Source organism: Triturus cristatus, chromosome 4_1, assembly GCF_964204655.1.
Source record: "Triturus cristatus chromosome 4_1, aTriCri1.1, whole genome shotgun sequence".
Classification (NCBI taxonomy): Eukaryota; Metazoa; Chordata; class Amphibia; order Caudata; family Salamandridae; genus Triturus; species Triturus cristatus.
The window spans coordinates 1,248,933,129-1,248,949,254 of record NC_140585.1 but is presented as its reverse complement, the minus strand read 5'-3'; the positions used below and the strand labels follow the sequence as shown (position 1 = coordinate 1,248,949,254).

General features: G+C 45.0%; 1 protein-coding gene across 1 annotated transcript in view; it reads right to left on the bottom strand.

Moving 5' to 3' along the window:
- Positions 1-16,126, bottom strand: part of AMHR2 (anti-Mullerian hormone receptor type 2) — a 1,019,001-nt gene that overhangs the window by 900,777 nt on the left and 102,098 nt on the right. Inside the window, exon 2 of the mRNA XM_085650742.1 lies at positions 4,011-4,175. Coding sequence (XP_085506868.1) covers positions 4,011-4,175 — 165 coding nt within the window. The remainder of the gene's footprint in view (positions 1-4,010; positions 4,176-16,126) is intronic.

The window sequence follows — 16,126 nt, the reverse complement described above, 5'->3', positions numbered from 1 at the left end:
GCTCGAGCCCCTCAGAAGAATGACGGCCTGCGCCCAGCTGCCCATGCCCAAAGCCGGACCGCCAAAGCATGTTGTGGACTTCGTCTTTGATGAAGTATTATAATCACCAACAACTGACAACATTCTGGAGAAATATAAAAATATTTGGCCGTTGATTAGGAGGGTGTAACGTGTGGTGTGCCTTAATTATGTGAATTTTCTGCAAAATTTACTCTGTGTGAAAAATCGAAATCCATCATTTAGCACTATATTTGAGTTTGAAATCACTCCTTGTGTCAAGTTGTGATGCAAGGATGTATTGCGAGCTAAAACAATAGTGCCAAAAGCAACGTGAACAGCAGCTGTTCCCATTCTGTTGTTCGCATGCATTTGTGGTATTTGTTACCGAGAATGCGTTCTCTGGAAATTATTAATGCGAATGACTTATAAATACGTGGTTTAGCGTAATGGTGTCATTTCAGGAATTTTGTGCAACCTTCAGAATGCCTAATTTTCAAAATTATTCGAATTACGATAACGTTAATAAAATTTTCACAGCCCTGGTATTGATGGCCTAATTGGATAGCTGTAAGGTACTTCTCAAACCGCCAAAGTTTTAATGGCAAGAAATGCAGCCAAAGGTAATGGAGTTCTTCAAATTACACTGTTTCCTCAGTAAAATAAAATATTCCCCAAATCTGCTCACGTGCCACTTCTAAAACACCGACATTACTCCATTTTATTTTACGGGACTTGAAAGGAGAAACAACGAGCGCTTGGGGGCGGGGTAGCGGACCCTTTGAAGTGCTTCAAAGGAGCCAAAGCTATAGAGAAGGGAGGGGGGAGTGGGAGCAGCTGTGGGGGCATATCAGGGCGGGAACAGCGTTTACATGCAGAGGCAGATCTACTAACCTAGCACAATGTGGCTTTGCGTGAAATCCTAGCAATAATAAAAAGCAGTTGCATAAATTAGCAAAAGAAAAATCCTAGAGGTTTTAAAAGCGCTTGACTGCTAAAGTAGCACAGAACGGGGGTGATGCCTTTCGTGTAAACAGCTTAGTTTCACAACAACAAACCAGCAACAGAGGAGCCCCCGAAAGTGAAAGTGATCGTGATTACGATCGCTACGGAGGAAAGACACATGGCGCTGCGCGCGTGCACGTTCACGTGCACTGTAGCTTTAGGCCACGGCAGCACTTTGAAAAGCCCAGTTATAAAATGTCTCTTCGAGCCTTTGGCTCGCGAGACCTAATGATCGGGTGAGGAGGAGGCAAGTCACTGTTTGGTTGCTGCAGGGGAAGTAAGGGTTGTGTTACCTTTACCTCTTCGCTTGCCATTTCTGCCTCGAAATCCTCCTCTAAAGTAACCTCTTGAAGAGGGTGATTGATTGTTGCCTCTATATGAAGTAGAGGTGTTGTCTGTGGAGATATTCTTTGAGGCCCCCCCTATAGAAGGAGCCCCCCGATTCAATGGAGTCTGCAAAGCTCCCATGGATTTTGCAACATCTGTGTCGTTCTTCATTTTTTCCAGAGAAGTGTCTACCACAGGCCCAAATAGGTGTTCCTTATCAAAGGAAAAGGTTTAAAATAGAGGCTTGGACTTTGGGTTTAAACCCTGAAATTCTGAGCCAGGAGTGCCTTCTAAAAATAACACTGGTGTTAACAGCGCGAGCAGCAGTGTCAGCTGTGTCTAAAACGCACCTAATGGAAGCGTTAGAAATAAGTTTCCCTTCCTGAATTAAGTCATGCACCTTAGTTTTGTGTTCATCTGGCAAGAACTGGAGCAATTGTTCCAATTTGTCGTAGTGAGCCCTGTCATATCTCGCTAATAGAGCCTGGGTGTTAGCAATACGCCAATGATTGGCTGCCTGCGCAGCTACCCTTTGCCTAAGGCATTAATGAGTTTGGAATCTTTGTCAGGAGGAGGGGCATCTCCGATTGTTTGTGAATTTGCCCTTTTGCGAGCATTAGAAACCACTAGAGAATCTAAGGGAAGTTGACCCTTGATGTAGACGAGGTAGTAGGTGCAGGTTTATATTTCTTATCTACCCTTGGTGTTAACATTCTTGCACACACTGGGTCCTTAAAAATATCGTCTGCGTGTTTAATCATACCCTTAAGCATGGGCAGTGTATGAGTTACTCTTTGAGAAGAACTTAAAATCTCAAAGAGAAAATCCTCTTCAAGAGCCTCTTTGTGAAGCTGAACTCCGTAATATTGAGCAGCCCTATTTATTAACTCCATGTACCCTACATTGTCGTCAGGTGGAAAGGGTTTTGAAGGGTATAGATCTGGGTCAATATCAGTGTTAGGATCTGTATTGTAATCAGTCCATAGATCAGGAATGTCATATGGGGCATCCCCATCCCCCTCCTAATCATCCTGGTGGTCAGGTGACTGTGGTGGTGGTGAATTCTTAGGTGTAATTAGCAAATTCGGGTCAAGTGGGGAAGGAGGTGAAGCACTAGTACCGACTTTCTTCTTTTTAAGTGGAATCTGGTAAGCTTCCTCCGTTTCTGGCTTGCGTTTAACTGGCAATTTTGCATGAATATGTCCAGTTTTTGGATTAATAACAACAAGTTCTTTCTGTTTCGGGTCCGTGTTAGAAGGCGGGACGTTGAAACGAGGCTCCTTGGATGCAGGAGGAGCTGTTTTGTCCTTTGGTGCCAGAATTTTTGATGCCGAGATTTTCGAATCCGAAGATTTAGGTTCCGGTGCAGAAGGGATAGTCACAAGTACATGTTTGGATTTCGGCGCCTAAGGTTCCGGTTCGGTGCCCGAATGGGGCCGATTCGGTTTGGTGCTGAGCCCGAAGGTGGGGCATCCGAAACGTGATCTCGTTGCCGACCTTGGCCCGAAGGCAGAGGCGGGACCGGAGCCTTTTTCTTGGGCATATTTTGGGGCAGGGGAGTATCATCACTCACAGGACGCTGACCCTGCGGAACCTCTTCTTCCATGTCAGAATCGGCTTTGGACATGGAGATGTGTTCTTCTTCTTCCTAGGCTCCTTGTGCATCGAAGACCTCGTGGTCTGAATCTTCACCGAAGAGATACGGAGTGGAGCCGCTATGATGCTGATACACTTCGTGACGTCAAACCCGACGGTCATGGAGCGTCTTATTGGATCGAAAAGATGGGCAGGGGTCGCAGTCCTGTTCGTCGTGTTCCGGCGACAGACACACGTTGCACACTTCATGCAAGCCGGTACGCGGATATCTGGCGCGGCACCCGGGAGAGAATTTAAATGGAATCAGTTCCATCTACTGCGAGCTGACCCGACGTGGCTAGGCCCAACGGCCTTCCACGAAGCTCCTGATCGAGGATTTATGAGTCGATAGAATACATGGAGAATGGGAAACGCGATCGAATAACAATACTGTTGAGGGTAGTGGATTGTGCACCAAGGGGAACCTGAGAAACAGTGTTGAACCGGAGTGCCGCGATTCACGTCCGAACCCGATGACGGAAAAAAACTATCTAACAATGGAGTCGATGCCCATGCGCACTATCACCGAAAGGAGTCACCTACCTCAGGACTGGAAAGACTTCTTCGAAGAAAAATAACTTGCAAACATCTGGACATAACACTAGATGGCAGGAGTATGCAAAGCATGTGATCTACAGCTCACATGCCTCAAACAAATTATTTCAGAGTTCAGATCCTTACCACTATATATCTATGTTTACATATGTCAAGTATAAATGGTACATGGTGGAAATATTCATTTCCAATTATGTAAACACATCCTTTATAATTGGGTGAAAAAGAAGAATGTTCAGTATCCCACAATGTCATCACAAAAATCATCAAGTATACAAGTACAAATGAGTTTCAACCAGGGCATCATGGAAAGCACCATCTAGAATATAGTACGCTGTATGTATTATATATGCAATATATTTCCCAATTTCAAAGCTTATCACCCTACAGCCCTTAAAGACATTACAATTGAGCTACCCGCCTAGGTTCAACTATTTTCACTATTTCTTGGTCCCTCACAATCTAATCCTTAGGTCCCTGCAACACCTCACCTTGAAATAGTACCATCCTGGCGCGTTTTGTTTCATTCCAGATAGCATGACAGCAACCACTGCAGAGAACCTGGCCCCCATCTAGAAGCTCACCAAGGTGCGGCAGCCCTTTCACTAATGTGGTGTTCTTGTAGAAGATGCATGTCTTCAGCTGGCTCTTGGCATCTAAAAAAACAATAAAAACAAAGCAATTGACAATGTTTGGTTTATGGTATTGTAATAAATACATTTTACAGTCAGAGTTCCAAATATTACATTTTCCCTTGTTGAACAGCATAGTTCCTTAATGTTCAGCTGAAGGCCTGCATGTCCTATGCAGAGTACCATCCTTCCAAGCGACTATCACGGAAAGGATGCCTATTAGGCACTACCCAGGCCTAGAGCTTCCTTGCATCTGAGTAGGGAGGTGTAGCAAACTAGGGTTGGTCGGGGCTACATGAAAAGGCGGGCATCTTGGTTTCTCTAGAGCACAGCATCCACTATATTTCAGTTCAAAACTATATGAAGACAATGAAGTCACTGAGTCAGAGATCATGTGAGAGCACAAAAAAACTATGAAAGACCTGGAGGTGTGAGGCAAGATGACCGCTGACTGAGCTCGTGGAAGGCAGCGCCGACCTTCCTCTCCCTTTGTGAGACCTTGTGGAAAATGGATTGATAACTGGAAAAGCAATGCCTAACTGGGTCCGTGCTAACCCTCTCCAGATCACACTGACCTCGGCTGCTGGCTCCGAAAAAATCGCCATACTTCAGCATTTCTCGCGACACCAGTATAGCCCTCATTGTCCTCTCAGGGGCTCAATCAGTGTTGGGCAGCCCTGCTGGTTCTCGCTGATTTTTCGCAAGGTAATTGTTTCCTTCCAGCGGTGGTGGCGTCTGAATATGGCTCCAAAGACAACCAAAGTGCTTAAAGATCAGAACACCGGGAAGGATATCGCTAAAGATGCCATGAATGATGTTAGAGACACTAAAGATGGCAAAGACGCGAGGGATCCGAAAGACACTGTCAGGGAAGCCAAAGAGAGGAAAGAAAAGAAAGGACAATCTGGGGGTCTCGACTTTGGGGGAAACCTCGGGAAGACGCGGCGCGGAGACCGGAAAAAGAAAGGTGAGGTGACCAGAATGCAAGAAGTTGGTGTTGCCGGCGGGACAAGACTGCTTACGGTTACCGCCAGGGAAGGCGCGATGCGCCAGCCTTCGGTATTGGAAGCATTTGGAGTATCAAGCATTACCTTGGCGATGACCCCCGGGGGTGCTATGGGTGTCCCCGCCGGCCTCTCTGTCTCTTCTCTGCCCCCCGGTATGGAACCTCTCCCACAGATGGATGGCTTGACCTGCCGCATTCTGGAGGCGGATTTCCCTACAGCCAACCTGATGTATTCTGGGACAGGTAGTTCTGGCTCCGCACCTCCACCTCCGCCTTCACCTCCACTTCAGAATGGAGAAAACACCGAGGTGGTTCCAGATGTGAGTAGTGCAAAGCAGCACGAGGAAAAAGAGATTGATGGTATATTTGCTGCCTCAAAGACGGGCGGGGGGAACTTTGTGTCAATGCCGAGCGTGGCGATCAGTCATATTAGCGGTTCAGTTGAAGGCGAGAATGGCGAGAAAGGAAACAAAGCTGCTAGTGGCCCAATTGATCATGCAGAAACAGCAGTGGAGAATGTAAACGGCGAGGCAATAGTCCTTCAGTTATCACCAGGCCACTTGAATTTAACCTGCTCAGGCTCACCAAAACCTGGGAACTTTGGAGAGTCACGCTGGTAATTTGAGTAGTACCTCTTGTGAACAGGGGGACCAAGGGACTATATTGACCTGGGCAAGTGCTCCCCTGCTCTTCCCGGAAGGAGACAAGTTTTTCTCTTTGAATGACGACACGGACACGTCTCAGATTAGCGAGCAGGAAACGTCGCAAGAGAGTGACTCTGGAGAGGAGTCCCCAGCCACAATGAAGAGGCATCATAGCCAATCTGTGAATTCTAGACGACGGGCCAGGGCTAAAGGCAGATCCTCGGACTCAACCACCAGGCGGCTGGAATGGGATTACTCTGCATCAACACTGACAGCATGCACTAGTAATGGCCCCGAAGCAGTGGGTGCGGGTGGAGCTAGCAATTCGGGTAGCACCCCATCTACGCCGACACTGGAGTTATTGTATTTGACGCTTAAACAAATGCAGGGGGAGGCCAGGCAGGAAAGCAAAAGGTCACAACTTGCTACTAGGAAGCTTCAGGGGGCCATCAGGAAAACGAATAAACTATGTTCTGATATGGCTGAGCGAATAACCCATGTAGAAGATCGAATGGCCGCGGTTGAGGAAGAGGTTGAGAAAATCCAGGTCTTTAACCCCTTGCATGCCCGCCCCTTTCCCCGCCCAGTGCCGCGCTTAACATTAGCGGGCGGAGTTCATGACGAGCTGGACTCGTCATGGGCACAGCGCCACCGCAGCCCATGACGAGTCCAGCTCGTCATGGGCACTGAAGGGGTTAAAGCTGCACAGGAGAAACAAGTACGAGATATAGATTGGAAACTCGAAGATTTCAAGAACCGGTAGCGCCGCAATAACGTCCGTCTTCTTGGTCTGGAGGAAAATGTGGAAGGGGAGAACACTCTGGCCTTTGTTGTGAAGCTATTGAAGGGTGCCTTCCCAGACTTGGCCCAGTGGAACTGGGAGCTAGAAATACAACGAGCACATCGTTTTCCAATGTTTAAGAGAACGCAGTCAAAAAATCAAGGGGGCAACCTAGGGCTATATTGATCTTTGTTGGCAATTTTCTGCTAAGGAGGGTAATCATAGATCGAGCCAGACCTGATTCAAAAAGATCTTTTGAGGGGCTCGGCTGGATTTTTGCCAAACGACAGTCGAGCGGAGATGGAGGTTACGCCAAATGATCACTCCGTTTCAGGCTGTGGGCTGTGAAGCTTTTTTGCTTTTTCCTGCACAGCTTAAGGTTATTTACAGAGGGAGGATCAGGATGTTTTTTTCTGAGATAAAGGCTCAAGACTTTCTCACAGAAGTAACTGAATCACGAGGGGGGAAAGTCCCTGGGTAATGCAATAGAAAGGGGAGCTACAGGGAAGGACTGATGTTTATTGTAAATTTGTAAAGAGGCATATAGCTTAGTTTGCTGAAGCGTCTTTGGTTATCACTGTACTATGAAGTGAGGGGTGTGGGGTTTAAGGGTGAAAAGAAAGGTGCTATACAGTCTGCGCTAAACAAATACGCCATACATACATACATATACAAATACGCCATACATACAAAAGAAGAAGCTGACTCATAGACTATTTTGGTCTGGTCATTGCGGTGGAATGTTTCTGGGGGTTTTCTCGTTCTTATGGCTGGAGGGGGAAAAAAATGGGGTGTAGTGGGCCTGGGTTTATATCTGGAATGTTTAAAGATTTATTTATAAGGATTAGGTATTGTATGGTTTACGGGGCCACTTTGGGGGGAGGGGGTTGGCGCTGGCGGAGAGGGAGTCGCAGTGGTCATACTTAGGTCATGCTTGACCCTATTCCCTGTATGGGAGGTAGGGGGGTGGGGGGCGGTAGCGGGGGCGTGTCTGGGGTGGGGCTTGGCAAGGGATCAGCACAGCAGGAGGTATTTCAAGTTGTGAGGCGTGAATGGTATAAATGGTTTAAAGTGGGTTTTGTCCGGTCATTTAACGAGTTTCGATTTATGTGTTTGAATGAGTTTGCGGATCTTGACAGTAAATATCTGTGGGCTTAATGACCAGCAGAAGAGGAATAAGGCAGCAATATGGTTGAAATCCTTACGCTAGACTTCGTGTGTGTTCAAGAGACACATATAGAGGGTTGCAGAGCCCGTATAATGGAACAACTTGGGTTTAAACTATTGGCATATATGACACAGGGTTCTCGAATCTGGGGGGTGGCAATCCTTACCCGGAGGAATGATGTGAGGGTTCTCAGAAAGTCAGTAGATCAATGGGGTCGGTGGGTTGTGATTGAATGTCTGCTAAATAATTTTAAATTCACACTTTGTTCATTGTACGGCTCAACATGTGATGACCCGGAATTGTTAGGAAACTTAGATTCCAGCTTGGCAATGTGGCCTACTCCGTTAATTCTATGCGGGGATTTTAACAGCAATGGTTCGGGGGTACAATGGGGCACTCTAGGAAGTAATTATTCGGGAAAAAAAGAAAAATGGGTCTTGCCTTATCTAATTTAGTTTGTAATAATGGTTTGATAGATACATGGGCTTATTTGAAACCTTAGGAAGCAGACAGCACTTTTTTATCTGCTCCACATAAGGTTGTTTCCCGCCTGGATTATTTTTTTATGTCCAATCAATTTATTACCAATTTAGGGATTGAGAGGCACCCTCGTATTATTTCAGACCCATTCGTTTTGACGGTTAATTTTACGATGAAGGAAAAAAAGAATGTTGGTTGGACCTTTGAACGGAGGTTACTATATGATCCTGGTTATATCGTTTATATGAAGGGATGGATTAAGGAATTCTGGGATTTTAATCGGGGGAGCACGAGGGTTGGAATTGTCTGGGATGCTTTTAAGGCGGGGGGGAGAGGGGAGACTATAAGCTACAGCTTGCGTCATCAAAAGATGGAGCGACTCAGGGAATCTGAAATAAGGGAGGAATTAAATAACTATAGTAAAGATATCTCAAAAAAGAGTGGGGGTCCTAGGGATAAAGTTTAAAGACTCAAATAGTTGTAATCCCCAGATCCACGAATTATAACAACATAAGCAACTATGAGTCTCGCCTGTATGAAAACCTTGACACAATCGTAAGGGAAATGCTAGTGCTGTGGGTTCATGTGTACATGTGTGAGTGTACGCATGGGTGTAAGATTCCCATCATCCACCCGAAGTGGTTTGCTTCATCATCTGGGAATTAAGGACTAATTTAGAGAACCATCTTCTACTTGACAAGTCGTAGATATTGGTCTCTTATATGTCCCAACTTGGTGAAAGGTAGTTTTGTTAGATGATGATTGGGTGTGATGGTCGCAGTGCTGGTGTGTGGTGATGGTGTATAAGTGCTGGTTAAAATATGTCTAGCAAGGTACTAAAACAACTTTATTAGTAGCTACCTTGTTGACAAACTCTAAAAACAGTGCTCTAACAGTTTCAAAATATAATAACTGTGTTAAAGAACGGTCTACATGTTTCTGCTAACGGATGTAAATCATCCTAGCTTTCGTCAGGACCTAGAAGCTACTGCGAAAAAACTGTGCAAATTAATGAAGTGGTTTATACAACCTGGACCCTGATAGGTGTCCAAGAAACTCCGTGGGCGGTAGTTTATATTCACTGACCTGCATAAATGGAGAAAAAGATAAAAAGAACACAACATAGCAAAACACCCTTCGCATAGTGTAATTATCAAGGTTTTACAAATAGAATCCAGCACAATGTCCGATAAACCAAATACTCTTAGATGTATTAAGACTGTGATAAGTCTAAGAGCTAAAATCGAAATTAGACGACTTGAAAGCACTTACCCTATCTGTGATGGGTGTGCGCCTCACCTCACCTGGCTACTGCTCAGGTTTAAGGAGGCCCCGCTCTGTAGAGAAAATCAGAGGGTTCAACAATGTTAAAACCTAGTGGTAGGTTAAAATTTAAACGCTAAAGCCCAGCCGCGTAATGTCAAGAAACGCCTAATCTCACTGAGAATCATTCGATAGCTACGATGCGCTCCGATGCGCTCGATCTTGGTGATGTTTGTAAAGACTACGGTTACGGCCTAACTAGGGGGCCGACTTGTTTCACAAGTATGGTGCGTGTCACGTAGCATCAACTCATAGGAAAATGACAGCTCACCTGTCCGTCGGTGCCTCTTGTCAGAACTGAGCTCGTAGGGGAGGCAACCTGCGAGGTGTCCGAACTCGGCAGAAATAGAGAATGCCGATCTTAGTTGTCATAGCAACCAAAGGGGAACCGAGGCTGACGTGCGGACGCTGATGTGACGTCATAGCGTTCCGTATATGAGCCTGGGAAATGTAGTATCAGACCCGATAATTCTAACGGGCTGCAGTAGTTTGAATCATAGCTCCAACCAACCTCTCGTATAGGATTCGGAGAGAATGTATGTTTGCAGGTAGTGTTTGCATAAAGCACCAGGTCGGTATTACGCCCGTTTCTCATTCTAAACCAGAGTAACTGTTAAAAAATGCGAAACAACTGGTATCATGATGTTGATAGCTTATGATAGACAAAAAGGCCATTCATGTGCGGAGCGGAAAATGCCTATAGAATTCTGCGCATCCTTGTGCAACATTACCGTTCATTTGAAGGGTACCAATGGATGTCTGCTCTTAGAGTGAGGCCCAAGGAATATCATCATTCAACCCATTGCGATCACTCTGGAGTTTGAAGACCCATTTCTGTTCCTTGTGGAATAGAAAGTTAGTGATGTCTGTTATGTGTGGTGGGATGAATGGTTGTTCAAGGACTAACCACCTGATGTCTTCTGGTTTATGATTTAGTGTAAGAAAATGGTTAGACATTTTAGTCGCTTGTTTTTTACGTCTAATAGTACTCTTGTGTTCGCTTATTCTCACTTTAATTTTTCGGGTGGTCATCCCTACATATTTCAGTGAGCAGGGACATGTAATCAGATAGATGACTTTCTCTGAATTGCAGTTAGTATGTTTGTTGAGAATCCAAGGTTTTGAGGTACCAATGTCAACTGATTTAGTGGGTTCAGTTTGTGGACAAACTGAACAAGAACCACAAGGATAGTGGCCTTGAACAGGTGGGAGGTGCCAGAGTGTAGATGTGGCAGGATTCCTCTTTGCTTTGGGTCGTGTGTGTACCAAATTGTCCCTGAGGTTAGTTCCTCTCTTGAACGAGAAAAGTGGAGGAGGGATTTCTTCTTTGTTCAGATTGAGAATCCGCCAATGCTTGCGTACCACTTTTTGCACGTCATTTGACAGTGTGCTAAAGGTGTTTACAAATGTTAGTCTCTTAAGTGGTGGTTTTGGTATAGCTGGCGCGATGAGAGCGTCCCTATTATTGTTAGCTGCTCTTTTTTTGGCTTGTCTGACCAAGTGTCTGGGATATTTCTTGACTTGCAATTGCTGTGACAGATCGGCTGCATGTTTGTCAAAAGTCTCTTTCGTGGAACAGTTTCTGCGTATACGTAGGAACTGACCGATAGGCAGGTTGTTCCTTAGGGACTTAGGATGGTGGCTCTGGAAATTCAACAGAGAATTCTTCGCTTGGGGTTTCTTGTATAGTTCACTCCCTAAAGTCCCTTGTGAGGGGTAAATGACGATGTCTAAGAAGGGCAATCTGCATTTGTCGTGTGTCACAGTGAATCTCAAGAAGTTATTTTGTGTGTTTAACCAAGCATGGAAATCGAGTAAGGTAGTCACACTGCCACGCCAAACCACCAAAATATCATCGATATACCTCTTCCATATGACAATTTTGTCACGGAAGGGATTCGTATTGGTCAACACATTGTTCTGTTCAAACAAATGAACGTAGAGATTCGCCAGGCTGGGAGCAAAAATGCTCCCCATCGATGTGCCTGAGGTTTGGAGGTAGATGGTCTCCTCGTACCTGAAGAAATTTTCTTTCATCGCCAGCCTGGCACATTCCATGATGAAATTGATTGGGGTAATCGTGACCAGATCTTTGGTGTCAAGTAGACCCCTGATGGCCTCTAATGTTTCATCCTGGGGAATGCAGGTGTACAGTGACTCGACATCGAAACTAACCAGTAGGTCTGTTTCGATGTCAAAGGTGGTTTCAGGTAACAGTCTGAGGACATCTTTGGTGTCCTGAAGAAATGTTGGCATTTCCTTGACCAGAGGCCGGAGGAAAAAGTCTACAAAAGTGGACAAGGGTTCCAGGAGAGACCCGATCCCTGAGATAATGGGACGTCCTGGTGGTGGTCTAGTGGCTTTATGTATCTTGGGAAGAACATAAAAGTAGGGCATGACAGGATGTGTCGTGATTAAGAAATCAGACTCTTGTTGAGTGATCCAACCTGATTCTTTGGCTTCATATACCATGTCTTTAATCTCCTTTGATAATCTTGTGGTAGGATCCTCGGGCAAAACCCGGTAGGAATTAGTATCGTTTAGATGTCTTAGGCATTCCATTCGATAGATGGATGAGTCTAGAATGACAATAGCTCCCCCCTTGTCAGCGGGCTTGATGGTAATGGTGTCATCATTAGATAGTGTTGTCATAGCTTGTTTCTCCACAAGAGGAAGGTTACAGTAGCCACTCCTACTTCTAGAGCAGAGAGAGGAAACATCATTGGTCACAGCTTGTTCAAAGACTTTGACATTATCCGGCACTAAATGGGCAGGTGGTGAGAAATTTGAAGGTGGTCTAAGACCTGTGTTGGTTTCTACTGATAGGTCATCTTGACCTACCCTGTCGCCTCCTTTGTCTTTATTCTTGAAAAAGAAATGTAGACGTACTTTGCGAAAGAATTTGCCCATTTCACATCTCAATTGGAAGGGGTCACCTATGGAGGTTGGAACAAAACCTAAACCTTTGTTAAGGACCTCTAGTTCTGTTGGAGAGAGTTGACGTTGGCTTAGATTCACCACTAGTTCGTCACGTTCACATGTGTATCCCATATGTTCTAACTGTTCTGTGGTGGCTGGTCTGTTTGCCAGTGTACCTGTTGTGTTGAGCCTCCTCTTCTCCTGCCTCTGCTGCGTCCACGGCCTTGCCCTAAAAAAGGTTGCTGTCCAAAATGGGTAGGTGGTGGTGGCTGGCAAGGAAAGGGTGGCATGGGTGGACCATATGGTGAGGGTTGAAAACCCCACGGTGCGGGGGGCCACCAGGGTCTGGGTTGGTCATAATAGTTTTGTGTACCTCGTCTCCTATTGGCCCGTGAGCGCTGATAGTTTTGTCTTAGCGACGGTGTCCCTGTGGTGGAGCCCTCTGAGTCTGATGAGGGGGTGTCTGTCCCTGATGAGGAATAGTTTGAGCCATACCTCTTGCCCTTTTTGTTATATTCTGGAGGGATGTAGGTGTCGCTAGTATATGGGTAGACTTTTTCGAAGGAGAACTTAGCCAAATCTTTTTTAAATTTCTCTATCTTCGTCAATAAGATAGTGTCTTTGTGCTCTTTGTTGGCTTTGTTGGTATCCTCAAGATTTCTTTTGAATAAAGCACTAGTGATGGTGGCTTTGATTTGGCCTGGCGAATCTCTACGTTCATTTGTTTGAACAGAACAATGTGTTGACCAATACGAATCCCTTCCGTGACAAAATTGTCATATGGAAGAGGTATATCGATGATATTTTGGTGGTTTGGCGTGGCAGTGTGACTACCTTACTCGATTTCCATGCTTGGTTAAACACACAAAATAACTTCTTGAGATTCACTGTGACACACGACAAATGCAGATTGCCCTTCTTAGACATCGTCATTTACCCCTCACAAGGGACTTTAGGGAGTGAACTATACAAGAAACCCCAAGCGAAGAATTCTCTGTTGAATTTCCAGAGCCACCATCCTAAGTCCCTAAGGAACAACCTGCCTATCGGTCAGTTCCTACGTATACGCAGAAACTGTTCCACGAAAGAGACTTTTGACAAACATGCAGCCGATCTGTCACAGCAATTGCAAGTCAAGAAATATCCCAGACACTTGGTCAGACAAGCCAAAAAAAGAGCAGCTAACAATAATAGGGACGCTCTCATCGCGCCAGCTATACCAAAACCACCACTTAAGAGACTAACATTTGTAAACACCTTTAGCACACTGTCAAATGACGTGCAAAAAGTGGTACGCAAGCATTGGCGGATTCTCAATCTGAACAAAGAAGAAATCCCTCCTCCACTTTTCTCGTTCAAGAGAGGAACTAACCTCAGGGACAATTTGGTACACACACGACCCAAAGCAAAGAGGAATCCTGCCACATCTACACTCTGGCACCTCCCACCTGTTCAAGGCCACTATCCTTGTGGTTCTTGTTCAGTTTGTCCACAAACTGAACCCACTAAATCAGTTGACATTGGTACCTCAAAACCTTGGATTCTCAACAAACATACTAACTGCAATTCAGAGAAAGTCATCTATCTGATTACATGTCCCTGCTCACTGAAATATGTAGGGATGACCACCCGAAAAATTAAAGTGAGAATAAGCGAACACAAGAGTACTATTAGACGTAAAAAACAAGCGACTAAAATGTCTAACCATTTTCTTACACTAAATCATAAACCAGAAGACATCAGGTGGTTAGTCCTTGAACAACCATTCATCCCACCACACATAACAGACATCACTAACTTTCTATTCCACAAGGAACAGAAATGGGTCTTCAAACTCCAGAGTGATCGCAATGGGTTGAATGATGATATTCCTTGGGCCTCACTCTAAGAGCAGACATCCATTGGTACCCTTCAAATGAACGGTAATGTTGCACAAGGATGCGCAGAATTCTATAGGCATTTTCCGCTCCGCACATGAATGGCCTTTTTGTCTATCATAAGCTATCAACATCATGATACCAGTTGTTTCGCATTTTTTAACAGTTACTCTGGTTTAGAATGAGAAACGGGCGTAATACCGACCTGGTGCTTTATGCAAACACTACCTGCAAACATACATTCTCTCCGAATCCTATACGAGAGGTTGGTTGGAGCTATGATTCAAACTACTGCAGCCCGTTAGAATTATCGGGTCTGATACTACATTTCCCAGGCTCATATACGGAACGCTATGACGTCACATCAGCGTCCGCACGTCAGCCTCGGTTCCCCTTTGGTTGCTATGACAACTAAGATCGGCATTCTCTATTTCTGCCGAGTTCGGACACCTCGCAGGTTGCCTCCCCTACGAGCTCAGTTCTGACAAGAGGCACCGACGGACAGGTGAGCTGTCATTTTCCTATGAGTTGATGCTACGTGACACGCACCATACTTGTGAAACAAGTCGGCCCCCTAGTTAGGCCGTAACCGTAGTCTTTACAAACATCACCAAGATCGAGCGCATCGGAGCGCATCGTAGCTATCGAATGATTCTCAGTGAGATTAGGCGTTTCTTGACATTACGCGGCTGGGCTTTAGCGTTTAAATTTTAACCTACCACTAGGTTTTAACATTGTTGAACCCTCTGATTTTCTCTACAGAGCGGGGCCTCCTTAAACCTGAGCAGTAGCCAGGTGAGGTGAGGCGCACACCCATCACAGATAGGGTAAGTGCTTTCAAGTCGTCTAATTTCGATTTTAGCTCTTAGACTTATCACAGTCTTAATACATCTAAGAGTATTTGGTTTATCGGACATTGTGCTGGATTCTATTTGTAAAACCTTGATAATTACACTATGCGAAGGGTGTTTTGCTATGTTGTGTTCTTTTTATCTTTTTCTCCATTTATGCAGGTCAGTGAATATAAACTACCGCCCACGGAGTTTCTTGGACACCTATCAGGGTCCAGGTTGTATAAACCACTTCATTAATTTGCACAGTTTTTTCGCAGTAGCTTCTAGGTCCTGACGAAAGCTAGGATGATTTACATCCGTTAGCAGAAACATGTAGACCGTTCTTTAACACAGTTATTATATTTTGAAACTGTTAGAGCACTGTTTTTAGAGTTTGTCAACAAGGTAGCTACTAATAAAGTTGTTTTAGTACCTTGCTAGACATATTTTAACCAGCACTTATACACCATCACCACACACCAGCACTGCGACCATCACACCCAATCATCATCTAACAAAACTACCTTTCACCAAGTTGGGACATATAAGAGACCAATATCTACGACTTGTCAAGTAGAAGATGGTTCTCTAAATTAGTCCTTAATTCCCAGATGATGAAGCAAACCACTTCGGGTGGATGATGGGAATCTTACACCCATGCGTACACTCACACATGTACACATGAACCCACAGCACTAGCATTTCCCTTACGATTGTGTCAAGGTTTTCATACAGGCGAGACTCATAGGAATTAAATAACCCCATGGCTATTAGTACTGGAGAAGTGCTAGATAGAATATTATTAAAGCTGGCTATTAAAGAGGCTGAGGCAGGGGATCATTTTGCTAAAAAAAGCAGCTGAGATTTATCTGTCTAAAAAACAGCACTGTTATGAATTCAATGAGCGTGTGGGACATACTCTGGCAGTAAGAGTCAGGCAAAAA